The sequence below is a fragment of the Glycine max genome, chromosome 10, assembly GCF_000004515.6.
Source record: "Glycine max cultivar Williams 82 chromosome 10, Glycine_max_v4.0, whole genome shotgun sequence".
In the NCBI taxonomy this organism is placed as follows: Eukaryota; Viridiplantae; Streptophyta; class Magnoliopsida; order Fabales; family Fabaceae; genus Glycine; species Glycine max.
Window position 1 is genome coordinate 30,269,545 of NC_038246.2, and position 16,731 is coordinate 30,286,275.

At 33.6% G+C, this 16,731-nt stretch overlaps 1 protein-coding gene across 1 annotated transcript; it reads right to left on the reverse strand.

Moving 5' to 3' along the window:
• Window positions 1–2,891: 2,891 nt before the first annotated feature.
• On the reverse strand, window positions 2,892–15,738 carry LOC106794830 (protein NDL1). Its single transcript, XM_014762716.1, has 12 exons — window positions 15,586–15,738; window positions 14,051–14,196; window positions 11,758–11,844; window positions 10,763–10,839; window positions 9,244–9,372; window positions 8,972–9,069; window positions 8,780–8,868; window positions 8,538–8,598; window positions 8,257–8,334; window positions 8,108–8,164; window positions 3,052–3,107; window positions 2,892–2,940 (listed from the first exon to the last, which is right to left on the reverse strand). The coding sequence occupies exons 1-12, from the start codon at window positions 15,736–15,738 to the stop codon at window positions 2,892–2,894; spliced, it is 1,080 nt and encodes a 359-aa protein (XP_014618202.1).
• Window positions 15,739–16,731: the final 993 nt, after the last annotated feature.

The following is a 16,731-nucleotide window of genomic DNA, read 5'->3' on the forward strand; positions in this document are numbered from 1 at the left end:
TACCAAAAATTTAAGTGAATAAACGGCTCCATTGACTGTACCTCATTCGACCGTTTCTGACCTACTTTTCATATATATATATATATATATATATATATATATATATATATATATATATATATATATATATATATATATATATATATATATATATATATATATATATTGTCCGAAATTCACAGCTGCATGGAGTGCTGAAGCAGTCCATATAATAATGCAGCAAGTGTGGAGGTGCATTCTCTTAGGTAAAATTATTATTAAGTATTTTAAATGTTTTTATTTTGTTCCTCTTAATTCTATATATTTGAACTCACTGTCTTATATATTTAAAATTGTTCCCATTAACTGAGGATCTTAGATCTGTCACTAACCGTGATCCTTCTTAATAGCTTCCTTCCACCAGGCTTGGAAGTGTTCAACTTAATTAGGCCACCATGGCTTGTCTTTCAAGTCATCGTGACCCTTCTCAACAGCTTCCTTCCACCAGGCTTGGAAGTGTTCAACTTAATTAGGCCACCATGGCTTGTCTTTCAAGTCACCGTGACCTTTCTCAACAGCTCCCTTCCACCAGGCTTGAAGTTTTGTCCTAGTATTTCCTACTCGAAAATCTCTTATGAGAGATAGTTTTGTTCTTTTGAAATTCTTTCTTGGAGTGTTGTTTTTTCTTTTGCTTTGAACAAGCTCATCAGTACTAGAAAAAACACTTTTAACAGTGGTTATTTTGAACATTCAACACCGATTTCAAATCGTGCGATATTGAAAGTATCAACTTTAAAAGTATGAACATTAACATCGGTTATGACCAATGTTAATATACACTATATGACATCAGTTTCCAAGAAAATTGATATTATATTAAAAGAAATAAACTAAAAAAAATATAAATTATGCAAAAATCGACATCGATTTTTAACAAAACCGATGTTGTGAGGCTCACAACATCGGTGTTTCTAAAAACTAATGTTATCATGCAAAAATCAACATCTATTTTTAGAAAAATTGATGTTGTTGTGCAAAAAAATAACATCAATTTTTTCGAAAAATCAATATTTAATTATATATTCTAAAATACTTTCTACATCGGTTCTATAAAAACCGATGTTAAAAGTTATATATAATATCATTTTTTGAAAAAATCAATGTTGAATGTACTTTTTGACCAACCAATTTTATTTTTTTACAAAATTTTAAAATATTTTATTTATTTTTACAATGAACCAACCATAACTCACATAAAAAATATATATTAATATTATTCTAATATAAAATGCTATACCCACAAAATAAATCAAATATAAGAAGTTTTACATGTATCCTATTAATTCTTAATTTACCTATCACTTAATACGGGGATGTGAAGTGTGAAGGTGTAGGATGTAGAAATTAATAATATAGCATATAGCAAGGTTACTTTTTTGTTTCTAGTTCCTAGAAAAGAAAAGGTCTCATTTGAAAATTTCTTCAGTTTGAAACTTCTTGATTTCAATGCCGTGTAAAGTTTTCACAATATCTACCCTTGTGTATGTACCAATTCAAAAAACGGTCAAAGTAGGAAATCTCCTACAATTATAAATTAATTTGACATGATAATGATGTGCAATATGTTGCATGTTTATGATTATGACACAATCCAAGTATATCACAAACTCAAGAAATTTAGAAAAGGTATATCTAAATAAGAGCTTGAATCCATTTTTTTTCCTTCGATTGAACACAAATAATGAAAATAATGGAGGAACAATCTATATGCCAAGTAACGCTTCCTACAATATTGTTCGTACAAAACCGTTTACTAGAATAATAACTTTATAATTTGCATATATGAAAGCAGAGACTCTTCGTTTAAATATTAATTGAAAGCTTGATATGTTATAAACTTATTCACATAAAAATCTAATAACTAATCTAAAATATTTATTTAATTAAAATAACATTTATTTCTATAATTAATATTTTCAATAATTTAATATTAATCCAAAAATTCCCAACATATTCTTCCCTAAATTATCCTTTTTGAATGTATGGCTGATGGTGTTATAATGACATATGTATCAACAGATCCCTCTCGTCAACATATAGTTTATTATTATTATTATTGGGAAAAAAATGAATAAATGAGGGTCAACTATAGCGCAAGGTCAACATATAGTAGTAAAATACAATAGTATGTACTTTTTAAAATTTATATATGAAAATAACTATTTAGAAATTTATAATTTTTAAATTATTATTTATTTATCTTGTGTACATGTAAATTTTACTTAAATTTAATTTATTTGGTTTTATTTTAATTGTTAGAATGGATAGTTTTTCCTTATAATTTTGAGTTTTCCCCCATTGTAACTAATTAAAGAAAATAAAGTAAAAATGAAAATAAAACTTTACTGTACGTCAAATTAATGTGAAGGTTAAAACGACTTAGTGATTACTGTACGTCAAATTAATGTGAAGGTTAAAACGACTCAGTGATTACTGTACGTCAAATTTATAGTTGGATATAGTGGCAGAAGCCGTCTTTATTTTTTAAAATGACTTATTTTAAGTTTATACAAATTGATCATAAATATGTAAATATGTGACTAGTGATTACTGGCGAAGTCCAGTGCTAATGTAATCGTAGGGGATCTTGGTGTTGGGGACCCTTGAGGCAATAACGTTCTTCAAGCTGCTCCCAAAGAAGGCTGAATTAGGAGCTAAAACTCCAGCTCCAGACGCATTCAGGTTCAACTGCAATGCCATAGTAAAATAATAAGTATTCAGTACTTCTAATAGTTACTCTTTATTCTCCTTAATTATTTTTTTGTCTATTTTTAAGATTATATATATATATATATATATATATATATATATATATATATATATATATATATAAACATGCACATCAAGCCACTTCATAGCAGCCTAATAGCACCAATTAATCCATCTAAAATGTCAGGTCTCCTACAATTTGGCAAAACAAAGTTGTAGCACATAAATTTTCCATTTCACATACTAACACTACATTTACACAAAATTAGAAACGGGGAAGCAAATATGTGTAGAGAGATTTACTGATTAATTGCTTCAAGAAACCGCAAGGCATTTGTTCTTTTTCTCTTATCCAACCGCTGGAAAAGAAACATGACAAAGAACCTGTTGAAATATAAACTTGATTTGGGCCTAAATTAATTATTTGGTTCCTTGGACTTAGTTATTTTGGGCTTAAGTAATTATGGGTCATGTTTCTAGAGAATTCTTGTAGTGTTTGGAGTGTCTAGATATTTCTTATGGTTTTAATATTCTCTAGAATACTCTTTGGATCTCTAGAGTTGAGAACTCTCTAGAATTAGTGTGTCTAGAGTTCTCCTTAGAGTAGTATAAATAGAGATGTAATCCTACACATTTGTATCAAGCAAAAATACAAAGTTCTCTCCTCCATAAAGAATTCTCCTTCCTATCAAGTTTCTATTCAAAGTCTCCAATATTCCTAAACACTTTTCCTAAACATAAAAAGCCTTATTTCCAACAAAGTGGTATCAGAGCTTCAAGATCCTCAAAAGATGGCGAATGGAGGTTTTCCTTTCCAAATGCCAATGCTTACAATGAACAACTATGATAATTGGAGTATCAAGATGAAGGCGCTACTAGGAGCTCAAGATGTGTGGGATATCGTAGAGAATGGCTTCGAGGAGCAAGATGAAGCCTCGCTAAGCCAAGGTGTAAAGGAGACGTTGAAGGAGTCAAGAAAGAGAGACAAGAAAGCTCTCTTTCTCATTTATCAATCGGTGGATGAAGATACATTTGAGAAGATATCCAACGCAACGACGGCCAAAGAAGCATGGGATAAGCTTCAAACTTGCAACAAAGGAGTTGAGCAGGTAAAAAAGATTCGTCTTCAAACTCTTAGAGGTGACTTTGAGCGTTTGTTTATGGAGGAGTCCGAGTCAATTTCTGATTATTTTTCTCGAGTATTGGCCGTAGTCAATCAACTTAAAAGAAATGGTGAAGATGTTGATGAGGTGAAGGTCATGGAAAAAATACTTCGAACTTTAAATCCAAGTTTTGACTTCATTGTTACCAACATTGAAGAAAACAAGGATTTAAAGACCATGACTATTGAGCAACTCATGGGTTCCTTACAAGCATACGAAGAAAAACAAAAGAGAAAAATTAAACAAAAGGAGGCTACGGAGCAACTACTACAACTCAACGTAAAGGAAGCAAACTATGCAAATTACAAGAGCCAAAGAGGACGAGGTCACGGCCAAGATCGTGGACATGGACGAGGACATGGAGGAGAAGGAAGAGGTGGTTACAACAACCACTCCAACAAATTCAACAATGGAGAAAGAAGTTGGAATCCACAAGTAACAAGAGGTCGTGGAAGAGGAAATTCATGGTCGAGGTATGACAAATCACAAATCAAGTGCTTCAATTGCAACAAGATTGGTCACTATGCATCCGAGTGTAGATTCTCGAAGAAGGTTGAAGAGAAAGCTAACTTTGTAGAAGAAAAAGGCGGAGAAGAAGAAACTTTGCTACTCGCGTGCCAAAACAAATTTGAAGAGAAAAGAAACAAGTGGTACCTCGACACCGGAGCAAGCAACCACATGTGCGGCGATAAAAGCATGTTCGTGGAGATCAATGAAGCGGCAACTGGCGATGTCTCATTTGGAGACGACTCAAAGATACCAGTCAAAGGCAAAGGTAAAATTCTCATACGTTTGAAGAATGGGAGTCATCAATTCATATCCAATGTCTACTATGTGCCTAACATGAAGAATAATATTTTGAGCTTGGGACAATTATTAGAGAAAGGCTATGACATCCATTTGAAAGAACATAGTCTTTTCTTAAGAGATTGTAGACATAACTTGATTGCTAAGGTGCCTATGTCAAAGAATAGAATGTTCCTCTTGAACATTCAAAATGATGTGGCAAAGTGTCTCAAGGCTTGCTATACCGACTCTTCGTGGCTATGGCATCTACGGTTCGGGCACCTCAACTTCGACGATCTAGAACGTTTAGCGAAGAAGGAGATGGTGAGAGGCTTGCCTAGCATCAACCACCCAGACCAACTTTGCGAAGGATGTCTAATTGGGAAGCAATTTCGTAAAATTTTTCCAAAGGAATCAACAACAAGAGCAACAAAGCCGCTAGAGCTCATACACACCGATGTCTGTGGACCAATCAAACCCAATTCATTTGGTAAGAATAAGTACTTTCTCCTCTTTATTGATGATTATTCCAGAAAAACCTGGGTTTATTTCTTGAAGGAGAAATCAGAAGTGTTTGAAAACTTTAAGAAGTTCAAAGCCCTCGTGGAGAAAGAAAGTGGTCTTTCCATCAAGGCCATGAGATCTGATCGAGGAGGAGAGTTCACTTCAAATAAGTTCAACAAATATTGTGAAGACCATGGAATCCGTCGCCCACTGACAGTGCCAAGATCGCCACAACAAAATGGAGTAGCAGAGAGAAAGAACCGGACCATACTTAACATGGTGCGAAGCATGCTCAAGAGCAAGAAGATGCCGAAGGAGTTTTGGGCTGAAGCAGTGGCATGTGCAGTTTACCTAACAAACCGTTCCCCAACAAAAAGCGTGCATGAGAAGACACCACAAGAAACATGGAGTGGAAGGAAGCCCGGGATCTCTCACCTCAAAGTGTTTGGAAGCATTGCCTATACCCATGTTCCAGACGAAAAGAGGACAAAGCTCGATGATAAAAGCGAGAAGTACGTGTTTGTGGGTTACGACTCAAGATCCCAGGGGTACAAGCTCTATAATCCAAATAGTAGAAAGATCATCATAAGTCGCGACGTGGAGTTCGACGAAGAAGATTGTTGGGATTGGAGTGTTCAAGAAGATACGTATGATTTTCTTCCTTATTTTGAAGAAGATGATGAAATTGAACAACCAATCATAGAGGAACATATTACACCACCTGCCTCACCGACACCAAGGCTGGATGAAACAAGTTCAAGTGAGAGGACACCGCGACTAAGGAGCATTGAAGAGATTTATGAGGTAACCAAAAACCTAAACAACATTAACCTCTTTTGTCTTTTTGGTGATTGTGAGCCTCTAAGCTATCAAGAAGCGGCGGAAAACATAAAGTGGAAAGACGCCATGGACGAAGAAATCAAGTCAATCACGAAGAATGATACGTGGGAACTTACTACACTTCCACGAGGACACAAAGCAATTGGAGTAAGATGGGTGTACAAGGCAAAGAAGAATGCTAAAGGAGAAGTGGAGAGATACAAAGCAAGATTGGTGGCTAAAGGCTATAGTCAAAGACAAGGAATTGACTATGATGAGGTATTTGCTCTTGTTGCTCGTCTTGAAACTATTAGACTGATCATTTCTTTGGCAGCCCAAAATAAATGGAAGATCTATCAAATGGATGTGAAGTCAGCCTTCTTGAATGGTTTTCTCGAAGAAGAAGTCTATATTGAGCAACCACTGGGCTATGAAGTAAAAGGGAAAGAAGAAAAAGTCTTGAAGTTGAAGAAGGCATTGTACGGTCTCAAGCAAGCACCGAGAGCTTGGAATGTTCGAATCGACAAGTACTTTCAAGACAAGAACTTCATCAAGTGTCCATATGAGCATGCACTCTATATCAAAGCGCAAAGTGGAGATATTTTGATTGTGTGTTTGTATGTAGATGACTTGATCTTTACAGGGAACAATCCAAGCATGTTCGAAGAGTTCAAGAAAGATATGTCAAATGAATTTGAGATGACGGATATGGGGCTCATGGCATATTATCTCGGCATCGAAGTAAATCAAGAAGACAAAGGAATTTTCATCACCCAAGAAGGCTATGCCAAAGAAGTCCTTAAGAAGTTCAAGATGGAAGATGCCAATCCAGTTGGCACCCCGATGGAATGTGGCAGCAAGTTGAGCAAGCATGAAAAAGGAGAGAATGTGGATCCAACTCTTTACAAAAGTTTGATTGGAAGTTTACGTTACTTGACATGTACAAGGCCGGATATTCTCTATGCTGTAGGAGTAGTAAGTCGCTACATGGAAGCTCCAACCACAACTCACTTCAAGGCGACAAAGAGAATCCTTCGATACATCAAAGGTAAAACAAACTTTGGCTTGCACTATTACTCTTCTGACAATTATAACATTGTTGGCTATAGTGATAGCGATTGGAGTGGAGACTTGGATGATAGAAAGAGCACTACTGGTTTTGTGTTCTTTATGGGAGATACTGCTTTCACTTGGATGTCAAAGAAGCAACCAATAGTCACACTATCAACTTGTGAAGCTGAGTATGTCGCTGCCACATCATGCGTTTGTCATGCAATTTGGCTAAGGAACTTGTTGAAAGAGTTAAAAATGCCACAAGAAGAACCTATGGAAATATGTGTTGACAATAAATCAGCACTCGCTTTGGCAAAAAATCCAGTCTTTCATGAAAAAAGTAAGCACATCGACACCCGTTACCACTTCATAAGAGAATGCATTGAGAAGAAGGAGGTAAAGTTGAAGTATGTGATGTCTCAAGTTCAAGCTGTCGACATTTTCACAAAGCCACTCAAGTTGGAAACTTTCGTGAAGCTAAGGAGTATGCTTGGAGTCACAAATCAAGTTTAAGGGGGGATGTTGAAATATAAACTTGATTTGGGTCTAAATTAATTATTTGGTTCCTTGGACTTAGTTATTTTGGGCTTAAGTAATTATGGGTCATGTTTCTAGAGAATTCTTGTAGTGTTTGGAGTGTCTAGATATTTCTTATGGTTTTAATATTCTCTAGAATACTCTTTGGATCTCTAGAGTTGAGAACTCTCTAGAATTAGTGTGTCTAGAGTTCTCCTTAGAGTAGTATAAATAGAGATGTAATCCTACACATTTGTATCAAGCAAAAATACAAAGTTCTCTCCTCCATAAAGAATTCTCCTTCCTATCAAGTTTCTATTCAAAGTCTCCAATATTCCTAAACACTTTTCCTAAACATAAAAAGCCTTATTTCCAACAGAACCAATGCAAAGCAACATGAATACAACAAACATGGAAAGAGTAAGAAAAGGAATAGCAAATAGCAATCTGCACATTCCAGCTAATAGCTATAGAGCTAGCGGTACAGGGTGAAGAAACTAAATTAGCTTAGCACTGACTTTTCTGCAAGCTTGAACTATCTCTGATTCTGCAACTTCAACGTTTCCACGAACTTCCTGTTAAAATTGACCGAGAAAACTCAACATATGAAATAAAGAGAGAATACTGCAGACCTTAGAAACTTTCACAATTGCATCATAATATATACCTTGTTGAAGTATCGCTGAAGCAAACACTCTTTTAGCAAGCCACACATACCGTAGAAATATATCAAATTTGCCATCACCTGAAATTTTTACAAGTGGTTCTAAGTATGTTATCATATCGGAGAATTCATAAAGGAAAATCTGCAAGGAATTGAAATGAACCTTGTTATATCAAAGAGAAATGAATCAATAAAGAACTGACTTCATAAGTTGATCATAAGACTGCAAAGCATTAAATATATTGCACAGTTTTTCCTTTCTAAGTTAATGATGGTGTACATACAGCAAAAAGAGTAAGGATATAAACACCGACTGTCACTCTCATACACATCACTGCACCAAGCCTAGACAACAAAATAGTTCATGCTGTTAATAAATATAGCAAAAACATTGGATTTCACCCAATAAAAGGACTTTTCTTCAACTTAAATAGACTTTGTTCATATAAAAGAAAGATTTCTGAGAAATGGAATCTAACCACCCCCGAAATATAAAGTATCAACACTGTAATTATATTCTAATTACCCAAAATACTTTAGGACCTCAATTATTTGATCTGCTAAATCTTCAGGAGAAGGAACAGGATCCTCGGCACAAATTGCATTTGCTCCCAACTTCAAGAACTCTTGTGGAAGTTTCCGAGGGAAAACTATATGAATAATAATATTTAGTTCTAAATGCAATAAAAAACACATTCAAATCAACCAACTTACAAACCTCATGTCCAGGCGGACTGATATGATATATGCAAAAGTTGTGAAGCAGTAAAGAAGCTGCTTCTGGACAGAAAAATAGTCCTTGAAAACATGACATATCTGCCCCAATACACAAGTAAAATATTGAATCATATTTCCAGATATACACGAACAATGCAATCATTATGTAACCTAAAAAGGAACTCAGACAAATTCTAGAACAGAAGGTAAAATATAAATATAATCTTGAAACAAGTGAAAGTAGATAAAAGAAAATAAATTGGCTGCACTTACAATTTAGAGCCAAATTTGGATAAGTGATCAAAGCTGGTTTGTCAGGATCGCCATAGACTATGACAGACATAATACCATAGCCAGTTCGAATATGATGCTCTTGAAATGGCAATCCAAAATTAATGTAGCCTACACGCAGGGAGACTGAGAAAATGGTACCAAAATTTGAAGTTGGAACTTTTAGTTTAGGAATGAAAATAACTTCCCCTAAAGCAAAGGATATCCTTTATTTAGTATACACTCCATTTGAGCAATGTTAAAATTCATAAGTGAACCTTTTTCAAGCTATTTGGGGCAGGTTTGGGGATTGAAGGTGTAGCCTTATCCATGATCCATTTTTCAGGAAGAGTTACCTCATCCCATTTTATAGTTCTAAGGAGAGAAACATGAGCCTTTGTCATATCAATGATAAACAAAGTTGTCTCTCTCCTTTTTGTGGTTTGAGAAGGACACATGATGCACAAATGTTCATGACCTTATACTAAATCCTATAAATCAAGGCTATTGGAATTGAGCATTCTTTCATGTCTAAGCCATGAAAGTGGATGTTGAAGAATAGGGAGTCAAGGATATTTCTATCCATCAGACTCATCGTTTTGTTCAGATAACAATTGAAATAGACTGGTCCTTGTCCTAGGCTAGTTTCTACTGTCCCTATTAGAGAATCTTCAAATTTGTTGTGCCTAATATCTCTAAGACACATCAAGAATGCAACATCTATGCCCATGTCAATTAATGGTTTGATTGCTACCTGGACACATCCTATGTTTAGGTATTTATATTTCCTACTATGTTCAAAAATTGAGTTTTTGGATAATAAATGGAATTCTTTCCCTATGTCTTGTCCTAGGGGAATGTTATTTTCTACAGTTTTAATAACATAATCAAAATTGTGTTTTTTTTAATTGTCTCATGAACATATAATGTATCCTAAGGGGATTTCTGAAATGCTCCAATCATCCATGTTTTGGTTAATCTCCTCAAAGCGAACTTCTTCATCGAAGAGATTATGTTTAGGGATGACCTCGTGGGTCAGGTTGTCTTGCTTAGTGAGCAGGTTTAGGCTTTTTCGATCTGAAGTTGAGGATGAAGATGAAGAACTAGCATGGAAAGAAATATGAGAAAATGAATGTCAAAGACGATACATCCTAAGATACATCTTCCAGTATCTTTGCCTTCATTTGGGTTCACAGAAATATTTCCATAAGGGTTTCTGTTACAAAATTTCTTGGATCTGGAATAATTTTAACTCTTTTTATTGTACGATCTGAACCTTATTCCCATAACCACCAGTATATTATGTCTTAATATTTTATTTAAACAATACACCTTAGTGTTACTGCCATTCCTCATCCACGAAAATTACCGCTATAGTATCATTCAACTAAAATATTAGATTATTGTACTTCTAGGAATACTATTCAAACACGTACTATTCAAATTAAAGTTACTATACAAAACATTTATTGTTCAAATTAAAATTACTATACAAACATCTAGATCCATGAAATCAGCATACAGATTCCCTTACGATAAACATTCCTACTTCCCCATCTGACTCTGATACCAGCAAGGAAACCAATATGCCAAAACCAACTATGAAACCCAGAACCAAAGTAGTATGTTATAATTATGGAAAACAAGGTCACATAAGCAAATATTGTAGGTTGAAAAAGAAACTAAGAAACCTCAACCTAGATCCACCCATAAAAGAGCAGATTAATAATCTACTCATCGAAACCTCAGAAGAAGAAACTGGAGAAGTATCTTCAGAGGAAAATCTCAACCAAATCTAGTAGGATGGTCAAGCATCATCCTCGAAAGAAGAAGATATCCAAGAAGTCAACACTTTGACAAAAGAGCAGGATCTTTTGTTTGAAGCAATAAATTCCATACCAGGCCCTCAGGAAAAGAAGGTCTTCTTGAATAAACTTAAAAAATCTTTGGAAGCCAAACCTAAACCAAAAGAATTCATTACTAACAACAAATTTGATGTTAGTTATATTATCAAAAGATTAGAAAATACTTCTGTCAAACCAACCACTATCCAAGATCTCCAAATAGAGATTAATAACATTAAATAAGAAATTAGAGAACTCAGACAACAACAAGAAATTCATCAAATTATTCTTTCTCATTTTGAAGAACATAGTGATTAGGATAATGAGAACAAGAAAGAAGAAAATGAAGGTCAAGATGATGAAATCTTCATGGGATTAATCAACAAGATTAAAATCCAAAAGTTCTATATTAATATTAGAATTATTATCAATGACTTTGTCCTGGATACAATGGCCCTTTTTGATACAAGTGTTGACTCAAACTGCATTCTGGAAGGTTTAATTCCTACGAAATTCTTTGAGAAAACCTCAAAGAAATTGAGTACAACAAGTGGGTCAAAATTAAAAGTCAATTCTAAGCTATCCAGAGCAATCATAGAAAACTAGGGTCTTAGGATTAAAACCAACTTTCTTTTGGTAAAAAACCCTACGAATGAAGTTATCCTAGGAACACCATTCATCAAATCTTCGTTCCCTCTCCAGATATCCAAGGGAGGAATAACCACTTGGCACTTGAGAAAGAAAATCACCTTCAATTTCTCTACCAAACCAATAACAAGAAACATAAACTTCATAGAAAAGAAAATTAACCAAATCAACTTTTTGAAGGATGAAGTTTCCTTTAGTAATATTCAAATCCAACTAGAGAAATCTCAATTCAAAGAAAAAATCCAATCCCTGCTAAAACACATCCAATCAACAATCTGCTATGATTTTCCACATACGTTTTGGAATTGAAAAAAGCATATAGTTGATCTCCCTTATGAGAAAGACTTCAGGGAAAAACATTCCCATAAAAGCCAGACCAACCCAAATGAATGAAGAACTTCTTCAATATTGCCAAAAACAAATCAAGGATCTCCTTGATAAAGGTTTAATTAGGAAGAGTAAAAGCCCTTGGTCTTGTGCTACTTTCTATGTTAACAAGTAAGTAGAACTTGAACGCGGAACACCTCATTTAGTCATAAATTACAAACCTTTGAACCAAGCCTTACAATGGATTAGGTATCCTGTTCTAAACAAGAGGGATCTACTCAATAGGTTGAACTCTGCAAAAATATTTTCAAAATTTGACATGAAGTCAAGATATTGGAAAATCCATATAAAGGAAACTAATAGGTACAAGACTACCTTCATAGTTCCTTTCGGGCAATATGAATGGAATGTTATGTCATTCGATCTAAAGAATGCCCTTTCAGAATTCCAAAAAATCATGAATGATATCTTCAATCCGTATTCAAAATTTGACATTGTTTACATTGATGATGTGTTAATCTTTTCTCAAACCATTGATCAACATTTTAAACACCTGCATACCTTTATTAATATCAACAAACAAAATGGTCTTGTAGTTTCTCAAACCAAAATCAATCTTTTCCAAACAAGAATTAGATTCCTTGGTCATGATATCCACCAGGGAACAATTATACCAATATATAGGTCAATTGAGTTTGCCAACAAATTCCCAAACCAAATCTTAGACAAAACCCAGTTACAAAGATTTTTAGGATGTCTAAATTATGTCGGTGAATTTGTTCCATACTTGAACAATATTGTCAAACCACTACATGATAGGTTAAGAAAAAAATCCTCCTCCTTGGTCTGATATTCACACCTAGGTTGTCAAGGACATCAAGTTCAAAGTTCAATCCATAAAATGTCTGTATCTCCCAATTTCATAGGCATTCAAAATTGTCGAAACTGATGCATCTGAGTAGTGGAACCAATTTGATGCAACAAAAGTAGAACCAGATAAGGTTAAAATATGGTTATGTATATATATATATATATATATATATATATTGTATTATACTCTCAACATGGCCACTCAATCATAATTTTCTTAATATCAAACAAGAATATTTAAATTTAAATTAAAAAAAAGCATTACATTTTTGCATTTGTATTTTGTTGAAAACATTATTATATGGCAAGATTGGTAGCACAACTAGATGGTTACCCACCTATGGGTAAAAAAAAGTCTTCTTTTTCTACTAATTCATGTTTAAGTTGGTTAAATAATTAAAAAGAGAAAAACAAAATGTAATTTTCACATTAATAAATAAGTAAAAATAAGTGTTTGCTTTTGTGTGATTTTTTTTTCAAGAAAATCTACAACAATAAGGATGAGTGTGTCATCTAATACCATAAATTAAGCACATAGGAATAACTGGTCATAGATCGTTAGGTAACCTGAGAAAGTGAGAATTTAATTATAATTAGTTTCATTTGACATTGTATGAATTATGTATGTTTGTAGTTGTCAACAAAATTTTATTGACTTTTGTTTTTATCAAATTAGGTAATTTTATAAAATTATATATTAAACTAGATGATTTTAAAAACCATTTTTTTAAATATGGGTGATTTTTACTTTTGACATCGACTATAATTACAAGAAGCTAAAAAAATTTATTGGAAGAAGCTATGAAATTAAATCTTTTTCATCAAAGACTATCCAATGTCAACAAAGATAGATATTTAATTAAAACTAGTCCAATCTTCATCCTATATATATAATTCTATCTAAATTGAAAATTTTATTCAATTTTACAAAATTTGCTAAATTATGACAAAAAAATTTATACAATGTTTGTTTCATGTCTAGTAGAGCATTGATCATAATTTTATCAATATAGAGACAAAAACATATATCTCATATTTATCTTAAGCCTTCAAAATTAGGTTATTTTCTATTGACAACTTGTTTTAGGTAGGCATGGAATTAAAAATTGACCTATAGGTACCTGTATGCTCTTGCCTTGACTTTGATAGAAAAACTTACTCTCACTGAGGTCAAGTTTGGGTTCAAGTTTTTCCTAACTTCAGAAAGTGGCTTTAGTTTCAAGTTCATGTAACCCACTGCCTCGCCCTCACCCTCATAGCTCAAGCACTATAGTTACCAAAATCAGCACAAGTAAACTCCCAAACAAGTTCATGAGAAGAAGTCATGAGATTCCACTAAGACTAGTTAGCAAAGCATCAATTTGGATTATACAACCTGTCAACAACATATATGAGTAGAAAGGATGTAGCTCAATGAAATTTTATAAAAGACTTGGAAGAGAAGAAAAACAAACTTCCAGTAGTGTGATTGGACAACTCACATAGATTTGAGCGCTTGAATTATCCTTTCAACAACCATAAATTGCTAGCTTCATCATCTATTAAAGGAGATCGACTTGAAGGAGCTCGTTGTAAGGAAGGAATGTCACAAACAAATTGTAAGGTGAAAAAGATTTGAATTGCTCAAGAGAATATCTCATACAAAAAGTCCTCCTTTATTAGCTAAAGCATTTTAGGTTAGAGCCAAGCCTCTCAAATTCAAAATAGTTTCTATAAACAACTTCATCGATGGAGACATAATTTATAGGACACCACAAAAGGTGTAGTCCAACCACTTAGGATTTTTTAGAGGTCTTTGTACTAGTAGCAAGGCTTAAAATAGTGAAGTTAGTGGTTGTATTGACCCATTTCAAGGAGTGGAGATTGTTCAAACTTGATGTGAAGTTAGTTTTCCTCAATGAATCTCCTAAAAAGGAAGCCTATGTGTCAAAACCTCCCTAACTCGAGGTAAAGGGAAAACAAAACAATTAAGGAAATCCTTTTATGGCTTGAAACAAGCCCCTCAAGCAAGGAACAAAAGAATTGATTTATTTCTAGTATAGTTTGGGTTTCTTTCTAAATGTATTGTTGAGAGTGAAGGCCAAAACATATGTTGATTTGATCTTGATATTTGTTTTGAAATATATAAACATCATTTTCGTATGGGTTATATAATCACTTATTTTGAAAAGGAAGAATTATATCTTTTATAGAGTTCACAAAGAAAATGTTAAGGCCAACAAAGCCATGGGTTGTTGAATTTTGCACTCTTTTTTGGTATAATAATTTTTTTTTCTATCAGCCAAAAAAAAAAGATGATATATTCAATATAGATAACAGGGTATCTAATCCCTTTTACCTAAAAATCAAACAGTTGCATATATACCTATCTCCCTACTGTTGTGCAACCACTACTAAAAAAATAGTTTTTTATGATGCACCTTCTATGACGGTTCTCGAAAACCGTCTTAGTATGTAAGGCGGTGATAATTTTGTAAATATGAGGTTTTTCAACGAAGACTATTTTACAAAAACCATCTTAGAAACTACTATTTGATGAAGGTTTCGAGAAAACCATCTTAGAGGATTTTTATTGTAAGACGGTTTTTCCATATTCTTCCTTCTTGGTCTTTGACAGCAAAGAGAGATGCAAAATAAAGGCCATGGTAACACTTACACAGTGAATAGTGACATCTTCCATTCTCCATTCCCATACACTCCCATGCACACCATGCTTCTTCCTCCGTTTTCGCTTTCCCTCCACTTTCTGCAACTTCACATTTTCCCCTTCCAATTTCACCATGAAATCTTCTTCACACCTCACTGTCATCTTTGCTTCATCATCCACCGACCACCACCACAACTCCTCCGGGTTTGTTTGCAGAAGAAGAGGTAAAGAGAAGGAGTGACCGAAGTTAAGATGTTACCCACAACTTCCAAAGGATGAACACTAACTTGGAAGATGTTCCCTCTGTGGATCTCATGACTAAGCTATTAGTTTTGATTTTGAAATCAAATTAAAGTGATCCTAATTTTTCTAACCCACTTTTTCTGTTTTCTCAACCACTTGACTTAGTCAAATTTGGTAAGAAAATGTCAGTTTTAATTATAAAGTTGTTGAGAGTATATTTGCATCCTCATATTATAGAATCATTTTTTTATGATGGATAAAATTTGATCTATATAAATAGGCATATAGTCCCTAGTCTAAAAACACCAGAAAACAATACCCATTCCATCTAAAGTGATTATGTTAAAGGCTATAAGTATTCTTTGCAATTGAAACTACGAGTGCTATCAAATTCATTTGTTGAATTATGGAAAGAGCTATGGATGAAGGTTAGTAACCTAATTAAATTAAACATATTGTTATACTACTTTTGGTGTACAAAATTCATTATTCGGTATCAGAGCCAGGTTTTCCTCTGTCTAGCTATTTGTTATGGTTTTCAGTTAAGCCTTTAAATATTAAACCTTGTTCTAGTAATAGGCATGTTCTGTGCGATGGTAGTTTTTAAATTACGATTGCAATGTTTCTTAAAAAAAAAAATCAAATTGTTTGTTTTCTATTTTGTGAGTATATTTTTAATTTTATTAATTGATTGTACATTTTTTCTTTAAAACATACAAGCATGATTAATTCCATTAAAAACATTTATTGCATTTTCAAACCGTAAAAGGATTTTCCTTTTGGCATTATATTATGTACATGTGTTTCCATTGTTGCATATCATATTAGTGATGATATATTTTATGGAGTAGCCATAACATCCATTTTAAGATTATACTTACAGGAACCACATGAGGATTAATATGATAACTT